This window comes from Pan troglodytes, chromosome 7 (assembly GCF_028858775.2).
Source record: "Pan troglodytes isolate AG18354 chromosome 7, NHGRI_mPanTro3-v2.0_pri, whole genome shotgun sequence".
NCBI lineage: Eukaryota > Metazoa > Chordata > Mammalia > Primates > Hominidae > Pan > Pan troglodytes.
The window spans coordinates 119,895,549-119,913,592 of NC_072405.2; the positions used below are offsets into that span (position 1 = coordinate 119,895,549).

General features: G+C 39.8%; 1 protein-coding gene across 9 annotated transcripts in view; it reads right to left on the reverse strand.

The window, feature by feature from the left end:
• The window catches only part of SYBU (syntabulin), a 117,523-nt gene that overhangs the window by 70,309 nt on the left and 29,170 nt on the right, over nt 1–18,044 (reverse strand). For 3 of the 9 annotated variants that reach the window (XM_528216.8, XM_009455808.5, XM_009455812.5), the window contains exon 2: nt 26–106. The exons of 1 other annotated variant lie outside the window; for it this stretch is intronic. In XM_528216.8, the coding sequence (XP_528216.3) occupies nt 26–49 (24 nt within the window). In that variant the 5' untranslated portion in view covers nt 50–106. Of the gene's footprint in view, nt 1–25; nt 107–1,291; nt 1,413–4,113; nt 4,249–18,044 lie in introns of those variants that run through there. 5 more of the 9 variants (XM_063817350.1, XM_009455807.4, XM_003311899.5 and 2 more) reach the window with 4 other exon arrangements.

Consider the following 18,044-nt stretch of genomic DNA (forward strand, 5'->3'; position numbering starts at 1 on the left):
CCCCGCGCTGCCCCGCGCTCCTTACCTTGCTCTCGCGGAGGGGCCCCATCGCGCCGCTGCCCGCCGGCTCCTCGCGCCGCCGCTGCCGCCGTCCAGGAGGAGGCACCTGCGAGCACGGAGCGAGGAGACTGCGCTGAGCCGGCGCGGGCTGCGGGCGGCGGCTCTTGGTGAGGCTCCAACGCGCCGCCGCCGCCACTGCCGCCGATTGCTCTGGGCTCCGAGGGCACGCCCGACCCCGCCCCGGCCGGACACGTGGTGCCGCAGTCGCTAGAGGCAGCTCCTGGGGCGCCTCCCACGCCCTCCCTCACCTGCGGCCTTCGGGGCAACTCGACCGCGCCTGGGCGCGCCCCACCCGCCCGATTTCCCCACGGCACTCCGCGCCCCCCCAGCCAGAGCCGGTGTCCCTCCCTCTCCAAGGAGCTCGGCCCAGTGTAGGCAGGCTGCGGCTAGCGGCATCTCCAGCCCAGGGGTGACCCCACCCTCTTTTTTTTTTGCACTTGATCTCAGGTTTGAAGGGGGTGGCGTTGGATGGAGTGACTGAGAAAACCTGCGACATCACAGAGAGACAAAATAGAGAAAGTTTTCCCCTGGCCACCCCTCCTTGGCCTCCAGGTCTTAAGTCAGCCTACAGCTCCCCACAACTGCCTCGCCCGAGAGCTGCAGAGATCCCTCTCATACCGGAGCCCAGCCAAGCCAGTGCGGCAGGACCGACACAGCCTCTGGGTTCCAGGATCTGAAAGGCTGCGATGGATTCTACTTGGAAGGGGTTGCATCAGAAAGGCCTTCAGTGGTCAGCGCAGCTCCCTCCGGCTTGGAGAAGCCAGGCTGCTATGTAGCCAGAGAACAGTCTTTTCCCCAGCGCTGCCCTGCAGCTGCCCGGCTCCAGGAAGTAGCTCCAGCACACTGCTAAGGGAAGAGCACTGGAATTGAACTCAGAAAAACGAGTTCAAGCCAGCACTCCAATCGGTCCCTTCAGCCTGAGTGCCTTTATGCCTAAAGTTTTTGTTATTGTTTCGTTGTTTTTTTTGTTGTTGTTGTTTTTTGTTTTTTTTTTCCGTTGCTGTTGAAACGGCATCTCGTTCTGTGGCCCAGGCTGTAGTACAGTGGCGCGATCAGGGCTCACTGCAACCTCTAACTCCTGGGATCAAGGGATCATCCCGTCTAGGCCTCTAAAAGTGCTCGAATTACATGCGGATGCCATTGCATGCGTGGCCTACGCCTACGGTTCTTGACCCTTCTGAACTTCAAATTTACCCTTGTTAAATTGAGGGATAATAATAGTGATACCTACCTCTAGGATAGCTGTGAGGGTTAGGTGAGGAAAACAAACAGCTCTATCCAGCTGATTGAACAGAACTTTCCAAAGGGCAGCTAAGTCAGGTCCAGATGATCCAGTCAATATTTGTTGATGCCTTTTACATGACAGGCAGAAAAAGCATTTGTGATGCACACAAATTTGTTTAAGAAAGCTCGAAAATCTGTCCAACTGGGGACTTAGAATAGGGTACGTCAGCTGGGCCAAGGGCCTTGATTTATTACAATTGCTACCCTTAAATCTTATCTGGTGGTGGAATTCACCATGTATAATGACTTATATATATACCCTTTATTCAGAATTGGAGAATATTCCAAGCAGCAGTGCGACAGGTGAACACTCTGATCCTTATGCACCAGTGTCCTACATAGGAGGACTGTGCTCCTCGAAAACTGAGGGTCATTGTCCCCTTTCGTCCATCCTCCAAACAGCATTTCTGAGTCCTCAACTCTCAAGCCTAAGAATATATGTTGTGAGTCTAGAGAGAGCCTGAAGCCAGAGGATTAGTGGAATCAATTTCCCTTCTTCCTATAACTCCAAAAGAGAGCTTCCTCCATAAATCTTCATGCCTTTTCAATCTACTTAGCTCTCTCAAGCAGTGAGGTTGGTAATTTTAAGATTCTTTATTTGGGAAGAAGAGGTGATTAATCCATACTTTCTACACCCACAGCTGTTTCAAATATGGACCTCAGGAAAGTGATGGTCCAGGATGATTCATACAACTTATTATTCCTAAAATTATGAGCCTGGGATCATATACTGTGAGATAAGAACAAACTTTTAAAGTTAATGGATGCTTCTGAGTTCCCTACTTAGAATTGAGAATTGACACTGGGGACCTAATAGCAGAAACACCCTCCACTGAGTTAGCCATGTCAGAACCTCAGTGTCATCGTGGACTTTTTTCTCTCATTCACCTGACCCACACATAGCATAAACCACCAAGTGATCTCCATGCCACCCAAGTAATAACGGTCTTGAATCTGATTACTTCTGTCCACTATTTGTCTCCATCGTCTTCGTGTAGAGTGTAAACCACAGTCACCCAAGATTATTGCAATAGTGGTCTAACTCAAGGTCTCTTGCTTTCAGCCTTGCCTCTTATTCCTTTCTCTCCAATCAGTGTTTCCATTTTTCCACAAGCCTTTATGAAAAGCTAAATCAAGTCATGCTTCTCCGTGAAAACTCATTAATGGTTTCCTGATTGTCCTCCAGGTAATACTGAAACTCCTTAATGTGGCACACAAGGCTTTCCTGATCTGGCCGCCTTGTTTACCTCTCCGATCTCATTTCTTGCCACTCCTCTCTTTTGTAGATACTCCCTCCCCTCCCTAACCTGTCCCTTTGGTCCCTGCCACTCGTCCCTTACATACAAATGGATACTGCTCAAACTGTAGCACTTTCAGTTCTCGGAGGTGGAGGTTTTGTATTCTCTTTTTCCTCGAGACTGCTGCACCTGCCTCTGTTTAGAACATTTCTTGCACTACATCCACCTATCCTCCTCAACTCTTAAAGATACATTGTTTCATTTTAGACAGCTTCTTCCAGGAAACCTCCCCTGATGATTCCAGGACACTTATTTTTACCCCCAAGAGAGCTGTTATGATCTCCTCAGAATTCCCCATTTACTTGTTTGTTTTCACCAAAGCTTGTAGGCAGTGCCTAGTACAATTCCTGTTATACAGTTGACACTCAATACATAACTGTCAAATGAATTAATGCCTGAATGAGTGAATTCTATAACCCCATAAGGGGCCCATCAGTGCAAGATAAAGAACATAGATACAACTTGTTTTGAAAATGATTCAGATAAAGCTGCCTCCACAATGTATTTGTATCTGATGATTGGGTGTGTGCCTAAAAAATCCAACATGTGTTCAGTGACAGCTTTTACTGCAGAAGTGCAGGCACTGAGAGGCTGTGCAGTAGCCTTGCTGTCGCCATAGCAACCTAGCAGAGGGAAAGGCTGATGATTTAGTGTTCAGATGCCTCTTAGCTCTGTACTTTTGGAACCCAAGCCTGTTTTTCCACTGTTCTAAAAGGCAAGTTTTACCGATGATAATATCTATGCCGCCTTAATTTCATTCAAGTGTTTCTCATGTCATTAGAAGAAATGTCTTGTAACATTTGGATTATACCATCAAAGAGATATAGTCTAATACAGCATAATATGGTCTTCTTTCCCCTGCTTTAAAATAGTCTTATGCATCATTTTCATTTTTTACTTAAAGACTTACTTTATGGTCTTGTTTTATCACCTTTTGGCTTCTTTAAAAATTAATGTATTTCTGGCTTTTAGAAAATATCAATTGCTTTAGGATTTAACCTTGAAAGATTATAAATAATATATAATAATATATATAATAATATACATATAATTATATATATATGTATATATATCTCCTGGCAAAGCACAGGAGAGATAGGGTATTGTAGACTGGGAAGGAAGGTAATGTCTTCATATAATTATTCCCTCAAATCTGGGATAAGTTATTTGATTGTTTATGTGAAATTTGTAATTAAATTATTCCTACCTTTCTTATGCACAAAACTTTATATTTTCAGAACTCTTTCACATATATAATTTTATTTGAGCCTCACAAAAATCCCGTGAGGTACATGTGGCCAATCTCTGAGACCAGATAACTGAAAAAGCATAGATTTTTATTAATAGGAATCCCCTAGACTGCAAACTTCACAGAGAAGACAATACAAATGCACTGCTGAAAAGAAAACGCCTGCACCAAACAACCCAGACACATCACGGTCCCTCACATTCACTCTTCCTCGCATCTCACCTGTGTATGCAGGGGGCTTTCTTGGGCTCAATCAGGGCTGACAAAGCACCATCTCCTAATCCTATCAGCTGTGTGAGCAAGAGCTGCTGTCTCTCTCGGTGACCTAATGTTGGGTGATCTGCACAGCAACAAGGAGCAGCTGACGTGCTTCACAACACGTCACGAAGGAAAGAAACTGCATTCTGGGGCATCGTGAGATTTTTTTGTGTGTGTGGTGGGGTGGGGTGGAGACCCATATTTTTCTTACCAGGGAGAGAGCTGCCTGTTTTCCCATAAGAGCATGTGTGATTGATCAACCCTCCTCCTTTTTTTTTTGGAGACAGAGTCTCACTCTGTCGCCAGGCTGGAGTGCAGTGTGGTGCGATCTCAGGTCACTGCAACCTCCGCCTCCTGGGTTCAAGCTATTCTCCTGCCTTAGCCTCCTGAGTAGCTGGGACTACAGGCGCGCACCACCACACCAGCTAATTTTCGTTATTTTAAGTAGAGATGGGGGTTTCACCATGTTGGCCAGGATGGTCTCCATCTCCTGACCTCGTGATCTGCCCGCCTCGGCCTCCCAAAGTGCCAGGGTTACAGGCATTAGCCACCGTGCCCAGCCCAACCCTCGTCTTAATGTATGTGTGTTATCATTACTATAGGTTGAGGTACTTTGATGCTGTAAAACTGAAATGACTAGAATTGCACAAGATCACTCCCCCAGGAGGTGGCATAGAGGTGCTTGGGGCAGAGAGGGCAGTGGGTAACCTGAGGCAGGCCATGCTTGAACATTCATTGGGCTCAGAATGTGTCAATTATCTCTGCCCGACAAACGAGTGTTCAGTCAGAGTATTCTCTCAGTGAAGAACAGAAATTAAGGGCAAGTCCAGGGGAAGAGGCAGAGGTTGGGGGCTTGGAACGTCGAAGGATGGTAAGGGTCTAATCCTCTGATGCCTTATGGGAGAGCAGACATGAGATAGCCTCCCCCAAAATGGCTTTTTGTTTGTGGCCTTTGGTTCATCTTTGAAAATAGGGTAGGATATTTGTCAAAAACACAGGCACGGTGATTGCATTAAACAAAATGGGGACACATTGTTGGACAAGTAGGTGTACACTTATTAGGAAAATGAATCAGAATGATTGAAATTAAGACGCTCTGGAAAGTATGCGTGTAAAGGTTGCCATCTAAGTAGGGGAAACTGAGACTTGACATTTACCTAGTGAAATGCTTCATGTGATTAGACAATCTGTTGGTCTCACAGGTGTACAGAAAAGGCAAAGGATGTTATCTGTAAGACATGAAAAGGAAAGCCTAAATCCATTAGATGAATTCTGGGGCTAATAGAGAAGCACCTTCCTTCCCCAAGAAACCAGAAAGTGTGGGAAAAGCAGCTGAAAGTTGCCTGAACCCAGGAGGGCAGCTATAGAGAGAGGATGCTTCTCAGACATGCCAGACACAGAGCAGATACACAGGCTGGAGGCTCTGAGGGGTTCACTCAGCGTCCATAGCAGTCTAGGCTTAGAAAAAAAATTGTAATCTGGGTTCCTGGAAAGCAGAACAATGGTAGATTTGAGTTACATTAAAAACAATATGTTCTCCATAATGCACTTTATTTCCGTGATTTTATATTTTTTGCTTCCACTTTCTAGTAAACATCTTAAAAAATAACTTTGTCTTTATTTCTGCTGAGAAAATGAGAGCAGGTGCAAAAGAGGAAGATTTTGAGTGTCTCTTCTCAAAGAGCAAGAACACTATTGCCAAATGGAGCTGAGCACCCCCAGAAGCCAACCAACTACTATGATGGCAGCTACAGCAGGGAATGGTTGGGCTGTTGGTGTGGGGGTCACTTGTGCAGTTGTAGAGCTGAGGATAGTTTTGATTGCTGCTTTATTCCCACTTCCTAGGTTATTCCTGTGAACCACTGTCCTTTATACCTGAAATCTTGTGACCCTGTGAGTGAAGCTAGCCTTTGCTGTGTACTCCCAGCTCCTCTCTAACGCACTGCAGAAGAATTTGTAGGAAAATAAAACTAGAATTTGGGAATCTGGCCTATGTAGTTTCATCTGCCCATGTGTCCTTTTTAGCTACTTCTGCTTATCAAGAGAAAAAATATGCCTTTTTAAAATGATAACTATTTTTTTCTTAAAAAAGGATACTAAACCATGTTATAAAAATTTTAGAAAAGAAAAAAGATACTCATTATCTCATTGCCTTAACATCAATTATCCATATTCCTTCTGTTAGCAGTTTCATGTATTTACTTTCAGGCTTATCTACTGTGCATCAAAACCAGCATGTTAAAATAAGAATGAAATTCTAAGTGACATATGGCAAGTGAAGTTACTACTCCCTTCTGTCTTTTCTCAGATTATCAGGGACTGATCTGAGATACAGGGATCTCAGGCCTCGTTATCACTACTGACAAACAGCTGAGGCTGCTGCTGGAAGCCTAGAAGTTTCAGGATGGCTTCCTAGATATCTGGTCCTGGTGGAGACCGGACCCATCTGAAGCTTCAGAAAAAGTTGCTGGTGGGGAATTAGCAAAGCTAAGGCTGGAGAAATGACCTTAACTCAGAGGCTGGTAGAAAAGTACCTGTGCCCCTTTCTAATCAGAAGCCCAGCTACCAGCTTGCCATAATGTGAACCTAATTCAGGGAAGCACTGGAAAGTGAAATGAGTTTCCCAAGTCTGGAAAAAGATCTGTGATGAGAAAATGTAGTTTAATAAAGGACATGAATTCTTGAGTCTCATAGGCCTGAAATTGAGACTTTTTTTTTTTTTTTTTTTTTTTTTGCTCTGACAGTGCTACTCCAGTCGTTATTTAACCCCTGTAGGACTCAACATTCAGTATGTGCACATTAGCTAAAAAGGAAAGAAGAACCAGTTGCACTAGTTAATGTCTTTGGGCAAATTAACTTTTCTGTGCCTCATTTTCACACCTAGAAAATAAACTTAATAACAGTAATTAGTTCATAATACAGTTATAGGGATTAGATAAGAACAGACGCAAAGCCTAGCATTTATATCTGGCACATGGTTAGAGCTTAATAGATATCCTCTGTCCCTCAGGATCAAATGGCTCCAACCACCATTGCTGTGTCTTGCTTGCTTGTTTCACATTCACCTCATCCTAAAAAGTTTCATCTTAATTTTTATTAAAGGGAAGCAACAAGTTTTCTCTCGATGACTTATGGCATATAAAGGAGGACACTGAATTTCTCATTAGAAAAGATATCGCCAGGACTTTTCCTCCAGAAGGTAGAGTAGAAGGCATGATGAATGCACAGACACCTATCACTCATTCATTCATTCATTCATCCATCCATCACTTCTTACTTCATTCCTATTCTGAGCCATGCACTGCCTCAGCCACTAGTTCCGAAGTATTCAAAGATGAACAATGATTGCTGCCTCAAGTGTCCCAAGGTCTAATAGAGACACGGACATGACCATCAGCTGATAAACTATTCAGTGTGTTTGCATGAGATCTGGACACCCAGAGGGCTTGCCAGTATCTAAATTAGACTGGGGTCTGAGATGTTCAGGGGTGAGTTTTAAGATGAATTTTGAAGCATTGAATACATCCTATTACAATCTGGTTTCTTCAGAGTTCCTTTCTCTTTATTGTTCCTCTCCTCTCTTCCTCCTCTTCTTCTTCCTTTTTCTCCTCTTCCTCCTCCTTCTTTTTCTACTCTCTCTCTCTCCCCTTTTTTCCCTACTTTGAGATACTTCTGCCACCATCCAGGCCCCAAGGATTGATGCGGAGGAAAACAGCTTTTGGGCTTCCCCTTGAATCTTTACTGCCTGGATGTAGCCTTCTAGAAGAAAGGGATTTTTCTCAAATCTTGATCACCTAGGACAGCATCAAGACAATACCTGGTGTTTTGTTAATTAGCAATAGTTGACATTTTAAGAACACCATGTTATACTGCCACCTATGGATTTGTTCATGAAATTTTCTTTTGACAGGTAAAGTCTCTTGGCCTGAAACGTAATAAGGGTTAATAATGCCTTTATTCTAACTCTCAGGGCAATTTCAGAAAACTTTCAAAATATACGGCTATACGAAACTGGATGTCAATAAATGGAACATTATTTGGTGATTGTGAAATAATGAGCAGGTGCTTTGATAGACAATGGTTCCAAACTCCTTTCTTCTGTTTACCTGCTGAACCACTTTAGGCAAGCTAGGTAACATCTCTGTATCTTGGTATTCTTATTTGTAAAATACATGCGTGGTTCTACTTCATAGGTCTATTTTGAGGATTAAATTCTATAACACTTGTAATAAGCCCAGCATAGTCCCTTGTACAAACTGGGGATTTAACAATAGATTTCTTGGTCTCCTTTCTTCTCCCCTTCCTCAATTCACAATGACCCAGAGGAGGATAAACTATGTAATTCCATTTTAGCTGAACAGTCAGGTAAATCTCTCTAAAACAATAATGATAAATGATGTTCATATGGTCACTACATTATGTATTCCTAGGCATCTATTTTATTTTTTAAAAAAATACTAATCTTTATATTTTTGAGCAGTTTTAGGTTTACAAAAAAAATTAAACAAAAGGTATAGAGAGTTCCCATATATCCCCTTACTGAGATCTATCCCAATCTACCTGATTAGTTAGGTATAATTATACTATGGCTTTTGAAGAAGGTGTAAATAAGTGCCCATCAAATGGATCTATATCTCCCATCTTCCCCTGCCCTTTGCCTGCCTATTACCTTTGGATTTGCCTCCAAGGTCTTCTCTGTCTCCCATGGTGGATTCAATGCCAAGACTCCTAGAAGTTTCCCAAAAGTCTTAACAGCACTGCCTCTCCTATGACCCGAAGCTGAGCATGGTGGGAAAACCCCACAACCCTGTGGATGAATGACACTGCATGCTCTTGCTTTTCACCTGCAGTGGGCCTCAGTGCTGCCTGGCAATTATTTTGGGCTTCTAGTGCATGTTCTCTCCTATTCTCCACAATGTCTATTTTAAATCTCCTCCATACTTCAAATCTACCAGCCTACCACCCCTGCCCTCATGTTGTACAGATGGCCATTTCTCCTGATTGACAGACAAAAATAGGAGGTATTAAGAGAACTCTCTCAATCTCCTGCCTCCAAACCTATAAATTCACCTGCCTCCACCCCATCCTTCCCATTTCTGGTTCTTTAGGATGGAAGTTGTGTTTCTTCCTATACAAGAAAAATTCATTTACCTGAACTCTGGATCCCATTCTTTCCCATCTCTTAAGGCATATTATCCTATCAGTTAGTCTCTCATAGGATTATTGAGAGTATCAGAGGAGTTAATAACCATAAAGAACATGGAAGAGCACCCTGCACACACTAAGCACTCAATGAACGTTAGCTATTTTTTTTTATAACTTTAATCCATTTTTTTTACTGGACATTTCACATCAGCATTTAAACATGCCAAAAACTTTTCCAGTGAAATAAATGACCATCCAAAGCTCTCATATATTTCTAGTACAACCTGATTTCTTATCCCCATTCATCACCAAACGTCTGAAAAAGTTACTTGTCTAGAGTATATGTCTCACACCTCCCTGCTCCTTGAACCAATCCCTACTCCACTCATGTACTCACAGCTCTACCAAATAGCTCTTGCTCAAAGTCACAAATTCTTCCATTTGGTTTAATCTGATGGCTAGTTTTGATCTTAATCTTGGCTTCTCATCAGCCTTTGCATAGTGAAATACTCACACATTTTTGAACAGCACTTTCGTTTTTTCTGGAACATTGCCCTCCTGATCTTCCCCTACTTCTTGGTATCCTTTTAGCTCATTTCTTAAATGTTGCTTTTGCTCACTTTCAAGCCCTCACCCTTTTATTCTTTCATCCATCCTTCCCTCTTGGGGCAATATCTTTCTTTCCAATTGCTTCAATTGCTATTTATAGGCAGATCTTATAGAAATTATATAACTGCTTACCTCTATTCCATGATTATCCCATAGTTAATTTGGATATCTCAACTTTTATATCTCACAGGGTCCACAAACTCACTACATTCCAAATTGAATTCATCATACTTCCTCTAAAAGCTGATTTTACTTCTGTGTTCCCTAAGTTGATAAATGATATCATCATGAAGACCCTGATACCTGGGTGACATTCTTAACTTTTCTGTCTCCCCTTAACCATTACAACTAATTGGAACCTAAGTCCTATCTGTTCTACTTCCTAATTATCTTTAAAATGTGTTCATTTCTCTACCACCTCTTCCTGCCTAGATTTCTAACCTGTCCCCCACACTTGTCCCGTTCAGTTCATTTTTGAACAGTGGCCACAATAGTCTCTTTAAAGTGCAGATCTGATCATTCCTTCCCCATCCTACCTCTCTAGCCTCAAATGAAATCTTTCAATGCTCACTACCAGTCTCAAGATAAACTTCATCCACTAATGCATAGCTTACAAGATCCTTCATGGTTTAATACTTGCATTCCACCTTTGACTTTCACAAATGTTCCCTCTACCTTGAACACACCTCCCAATCTTCAACCTCCATCTCCCAGCACCATCCAGTTCCTTTTGCCTTTCGGGTATATTCACTGGATAATTTGATTTGCCAGAGTCATGGCATTTGCTCCTGTCTTGAGTGTGAAATAGGATAAAATGATTTTCGGCTTTGAAAATACTTTTTAGGGAACTATAATGGAAAGATAAAGTTACATTAAAGCTATGATGAACATAGAAGCTGTGTTTGCTTTTGGGCTTGTAACATGAGTTGAATAGCAATTCAAAAGAATTTTTAAGTGACCAAGTGAAATAATGACTTCCAAATTGGTATAACTTGAAAGGCTCCTGCCAAAGAAAATACATACATTTCATCCTATGTATTATAAAATATTAATCTTAGCTTCATTATTTTAGTGGACTCATTTCTCTTGAGTGAGGATTCAAAGAATACTCTTTGAAAAAGTATCCCCATGATTCCTTGTTATAGTTTTTCCTCCTGCTTTCTTCTACCACTTATTGGATTTTTAGTATTAAAATATAAAACAATTCTAAGTAAGAATTTATTTTACAAGACACTGTCATTTATATTTTTCACATATTCATATAGTTGCGTTGCTGTATTTTTCTTGTTATAACAAACTCAGGATAATGTGTAGTTTCAAATTTATATATGATCTAGGCCAGGCATGGTGGCTCACGCCTGTAATCCCAGCACTTTGGGAGGCCGAGGTGGGCAGATCATTTGAGGTCAGGAGTTTGAGACCAGCCTGGCCAACATGGGGAAACCCCATCTCTACTAAAAATATAAAAAATTAGCCAGGCATGGTGACATGTGCCTGTAATCTCAGCTACTCTGGAGGCTGAGGCAGGAGAATCTCTTGAACCCAGGAAGCGGAGGTTGCAGTGAGATGAGATCATGCCACTGCACTCCAGACTGGACAACAGAGCGAGACTCCGTCTCAAAAAAAAAAAATTACACACCATCTAGGTAGACCTATTTTTAAACTTGAAAATGGTTACTTTGGCAAGAGAGTATTAGAAAACTTCATACTGCAAACCTGCTTTAAATATACTTTGAGAGTAGCCAATTTCCTAATGCTTGAGACACTAAGTATAGAACCGTAAGTTTGTTAAAACCAATGTGCTTATATTTCCCTTAGTGAACACCTGGAATTTTTGCATATATTTTTTTCTGTGTACACTAATGTCAGCAGTCCTCTCTGCAGAGTTCTAAATTCAGAAATACCTCTATAGGAATGGAAATGTTGAGTATGGGGAATAAATATAGAATTAAGAATCTTCTGTTTGTCATTTTTCTCTTTTAATTATGTAATGTGTATCTGAAAATATTATTTTAAAATGTGAAGATTATTCGTTGCTAAAAACCAAGAAATGAAGCAAACAATAATTGGGCAGGTTTCCTAATGCTCACTTAAGAATTGCCTTACAGACTTACGCTTTCACTAATTGTAAATCCTACCCCTTGAATTCAGGCTTTTTATACATAAGTGATGTTATTTATTCAACAAATATTAATTGAGCCCTTGCTGTGTACCAAGAACTCTGGTGAATGTTGGGAGACATTTAAGTACTTTACCTTGGTAGTACAGATAGGTGTGATGTCTTATTTTGGAATAAACAATGTTTGAACTGCTATATGGCCATGGAGAATAAAGGTAGAATAATGAGCTTCACCCAAATACTATTATTTATTTTAAATATTAAAATAAAATATTATTTTGACACTTAAGGTAAACCCATGACTCATTTAATATTAATATAGAGAAATTATATTTCTAGCTTTTAACTATATTTTAAGATAAACCAAGAATAAAAACACATAAAGACATGGCAAAAGAATCCTATTTATTAATACAGGACAAGATACAGGTGTATCTTTTTCTTTATAATTAAGAAATACGGTTAAATGAAAATTAAGCATCTCTTTTTTTCTCCCTTGGTTGAATCCTTTGAATATTTTCCACAGAGTACTGCTGTTTTTATAAACATTAAAAACTAAGTAGACGTACAAACTTTTCTTAACGGTAGAAAATGTACTCATTTCTTCACTTCATTTTGCCACAGTGGCTCTATTATTGCCCTTTATTGTAGACCAGTCACTGTCCCATAATTTAAAAATATAGCAAAAGATCATTTACAGAGGAGGTTTGAGCAGAAAATTCTAAGTTTCTTTTTCCCTTCCTTTTAAATCAGAAAGAATATGACACCCCTTTAACACCAAGGTTTTCTGGTAGTCTTTTGCCCAAAGGAAATTTGTTTGTTCTATGGAGCTTTAATTTAAAAAGGCTGACAGCAGGTCTGTAGTTATATACTTCTGGCATTGGGCCTTCCATAGAAATGCACATTAGATATTCAACTCCTTTCTTAAGCATTCTATTCCTGTAACCTGACTTCATCCTTTTCTTTCCACTGTTGCCACTGAAACTGGAAATGACTGCAGAATACAAATCATATGATAAATATTTGGGAATTTGTCTTTGTAGTTTTTCAGAATCACTGCCAAACTCCTTGCCTAGAGAGCTGTGTGAGGCTTTTCAATCTGAAACCTTTGAGCAATCCCCTTGTCTAGCCAACTGGGAAGCAACCACATGATTAAATTGTAGCAGCCCTTCAAAGTGTTTAATAAACATTTCATGTTCTTTGACTCCATATTTTTCTAAGGGTACTCATTTGTTGGCCATATATTTATACTCAATAATTTCAAACACTGGGATGCATCTTCTTTATGGAGATGCTCAAAGGTGGTGCACATGATTTGAATAGCATTAGCATAAATACTCTTTTCCTAAAATTTTTATCACAATACTGTCCTCCAATTAGTCTGATCCTACTGAAAGACGCTATCTGTGGGTTTCTTTCTTCATTCACCAGTAAGCTACTAAGTGCACCATACAAGGTCCCTTTCTTGATCCTCTTAAAGGTACTGTAGCAAACACATTGTCCTTCTGGAAGACAGTGCCAGATCTAATATCTTAACTATGAGTAGGATGGGTAGGACAAGTTTTAGGTTAATTAAGCATGTTCAGGTGGCTCTGGATTCTCACTTTTAGGCCTTTTGTGATTTTCTAACTGACTACTTTTAAGTTGAGGCACTAATATATATAAAGGAGGAAATATATAAAGGAGGGTTTTGCCTGTCCTATTTTTCTGCTATAATGAATGCATTCCATCTGCTTCCTTTGGTGTTGTTAAAGTTTCTTCTACAAACTTCTCAATTCACGAAGACAAACTGGGGATGTTCAATATAAGTTATAAGGAGAAATAAATGTGGCAAAAATGTAAACAAAGCCAGTGTTTTAAATGTGTTCATAGTTGGTAGCTCTAGAAATGATGACTAAGACAAGGTATGTGAATGAAGGACCTTTCCTGCTTGAGTAGGTCAGAAGCTTCTCTCTTCATTTAGATATTGGGGCCAATGCTCTCATCCATTAAGCCAATATGCTTGTTATTTACATCCACGCTAAGCTCTGAGACTCTGTTAATAATTATATTCATGGCCGGGCATGGTGGCTCATGCCTGTAATCTCAGCACTTTAGAAGGCCAAGGTGGGCAGATCACCTGAGGTCAGGAGTTTGAGACTAGCTTGACCAACAGGGTGAAACCCCATCTCTATGAAAAATACAAAAATTAGCTGGGCGTGGTGGCGCACGCCTGTAATCCCAGCTACCCAGGAGACTGAGGCAGGAGAATCGCTTGAACCGGAAAGGCGGAGGTTGCAGTGAGCAGAGATTGCGCCACACTGCACTCAAGCCTGGGAGACAGAGCGAGACTCTGTCTAAAAAAAAAAAAAAGAAAGAAAACAACAACAACAACAAAAACCTTCTGCATTCACCTGCTTGGCCTCTTTAAAACTCAATAATTTATCATTTTTAAAAGCGATCTCACTCACGTAGAACTTACATATCATTTCAAGGACATTAGCATTTGTGGTTTTGGACCCTTGTGTTTTCCAATAACGATGAAAAAGAACTGGGCTTGCTGAACAGTAGCCATTAGAAGATGTGTGATGACTTTTCCAGTAATGTGGCTCAGCTTACATTTACTTTCAGAAAGACAGTCTTGCTCCAATTCCATTCTAAGATGAGCTTCTAGTGTGGCAATGTGAGAAAATTAGCCAAAGGGAATTTCTGGTTTAGCCAATGTGTAGGCAATATCAAACAATTTGACAATCTGATGCTCCTTCTTGGCCTCAGCACCTACAAAACTTCTATTCATGATGATCAAATTGAAGTTCTCCAGTGTTGCAGGGGTAGGGAATTTTCAAAGCTGATGGTTTTTTGTTGCATTTCACTGCCTAAATGTTTATTTACATTGTTCATTTTTAATGAGAAGCCCATGATGCCATTGACAAAAGCATTATATTTCACATTGGTCCAATTTGAAGTTTTTCTTTTGTACATAGAGAACAATAAATTTTACTCATCACAACTCCCTCACCACATTCATAAGAGCACTTCGATTCTGCCTGCCATTTAAAACTCTCCCACACTAAGAACAATTCGGTTGTTCCCTTCTACTACTGTTTTTCCACTTAGTCTTTTTGTGTGCCTTTCCCCCCAAATCTTATAGGTCTTTTGCAGTTTTCTGTAAATAGGCACACTTTAATGAATTGAGTATTAGTAGGGGAAAATATATATTTACTATTATTAATTAGTTTTAGAAATAGAGGTAGGTATTTTTGTAAAATTGTTGCTTAAGGCAGTTTTTTTAATTTATTGACCAGATCCTAAGTAAATTTATTATGTGCAAATATAAATGTTTCATAAAAAAGAACAAAAATATTTGCCTTTATATCAACCTTAACATTTATGAGTCAAGCAGCCAATTAGCCAAATAGCACTAATGAAATGACTCTAAAATGTTTCTAATTTTGAGCCATCTTCTGACAGTGTCTATTTAGCTTAATTTATTTTAATAGGAAATATCTAGAAAGACATCTTTCCACATTGATTTCAAATTTAAAATAAAACTAGAACCATAGTTTTTGTTTATAAATCAAAAGTAAAAGTCCTTTTACTTGTTAACCTAGGAAGGAAGTTGGTTCACAGCTATTCATAAGTTCTTTAAATTGTTTACATTTACAGTTTTAACCAATGGCTTCCATCAGTACTATGTTGATGAGTTACAAGTTATTTTAACATTTATTTCATTATTTATACATATTGGAGAGTTAAGTTTAAACTTTTGAACTGTGTATTTACGTTAGTATTGTATCTTATCTCACATAATAAAAATTGGAGTTCACGGCTGTTGTCTGATATCTTAATATTCACACTGGCCATTTTTCAAAGCTAAGGTTTATTTTCTGTGGCTCACATGAAAATATATTTCCAAGTATAGTGTAGCTAGCCTGCCTGTTTACCAGATTACTATCTATCCAAACATAGGGAAACCTTTAATTCAGGCTAAGGAAAAGAATAAAGTGGTTAACAAGAGAATATGGGAGCTGAAAGAAGTAAATGGCAATATTCTAAATAAAAAACAAACACATCTATTAATTGATACTATTTTCTACTCATTTGACAATTATAAATAAATATTTTTGACATTTCTCTTTGACTTTACTGTCTACATTATTTCTCACTAAGCAAATATTTATTGGGTATTTATTCTGACTCTGGTACCTTTTTTTACTTATGACAAATAAAAAGGAGGTCCTCATTCCACAGTGAGTGGAGCTGGAAAATACATGAATTGCTGAATATTATCCAAAAAGATTTTGGAAACATGAATTTGTCCACCTACAAATCCATAGTTGCTTACTCTGGAAACAGTAAGAAATTCTCAGTGTCATACCCAAGAATTATAAGATAAGCAGGAGAAGGTTGAGGCCACAGTGATTAAAAGGAACAAGGGAAACTAAAATGATCAAAAAGAAGAGAGGTCCTGAGAAGTCTAAAATTGTAAGGATTCAAATCTGGAAAGGCAAAGGCTGAATAGATTTTGGACAGAAGTGTGTGCACCATACAGTGTGTAAATACAGTAATCTCACACTTGCCCACTCAGCAAATGCTGGAATATGAGCATGAGAGAGTGCCTTCTGACTCCTGAGAAACTTAAGATGAAGTCTGTGGTCTCCAAAGTTCAGAGAAGCTCCCTGTCAGGGTGAGGAGCAGCTAAAGAAACTATTGGACATGTAAAAGAAATGCTAGGATTGAACTTTGTAAATAAAAAAATTATGATGTTTAATATGTAGAATGATACCTGTAACCTCATTTAGCTTCTAACTGGAGATACCTAGTGTCATCTATGTAAATGCAATGAGAATGAGAGATCCATTATGCAGGCTTAGACAGGGAGGTCCCTCTTTCATTCACAGGGTATTGTAGCAGAGTGCAGTTTGCATGTGCCTGGACCACACAGAATACTTTTAACTCAACAAAATGGAGAAATGGCTTTAAAAAGTGCTCAGCAAAGGAAATGCAGATTGAAGTTAATGCCAATAGTGCAAGAAGAAGCAAACCAGAAAATTATGGAGCTGCCTCTTTACCCAGTATGAACTCTTCATTAGCAAGATTATCAAGTAGAAACAATGGAGAATAAGCCACATGTATTAAATATTAAGGGTGTGCACTCAACAGTTCTGTTATTATAGAGATGTGTGATCAAAGAAGTTGGTAGAGCACCGGTCTAGGGTCACATAACATGAAATATCAACATGCATGTTTACCAACTTTATTATCCCAAGAAATATTTAAAATTGACATCTTCTGTACCTCTGTTAGGTTCTCTTTCCTTCAGTGCTTTTAACTTCGTTCTCATGCTTACTGTGGAATTTAGATCTCCAGCTTGTCCAAGCCGAGGTCTTTTATTTTCAAATCTCACCTGGGTGCTGTTATCCCAAACCCAAACTATATTTCAAATTATATGTCATTTTTTAAATTCTCCCCCAATTAGCTCATCATCCCAAATTTATTCACGTTACCATTATTCCTTTAGGAAGTGAGACAGAGAATAGCATAGACGTTAAGACCATTGGATCTAGACTGCCTAAATTAAAATTTCTGCTCAGCTGTGACTTTGGAAAATTTACATTTCCTCCATGAATTTTAGTTTTCTTATAAAATGGGGGCACTATTGTTACTTACATCAATAAATGCAACCTGAAACTTGGGAAAATCCAGTAAAAGCACACAAAACACTGCACAGAGCAAATGTTCAAAATAATTAGCTATTGTTACTTTTTCATCAGTGATCAAAACCCTGGGGTCATTTTTGATCATCTCATCCATACTTTTTTACCTGCTGTTTCCAGTAAGTCACCAGGTCCTCTCTGCTCCTCTCAAAAACTACTCCTGGTCTAGTCCCATGGCCACTGCTCTAGTCCCAGGGCCACCGCCCACTCATCTTTCCAATGTAGGCTAAAGCCAAGAATCTCTGACATGGTTCTCTGCAGACTCTCCCAGACTCTAACCTATTTCCACACTGGACCATATGAATCTAATATTAGTGTAGGATTTA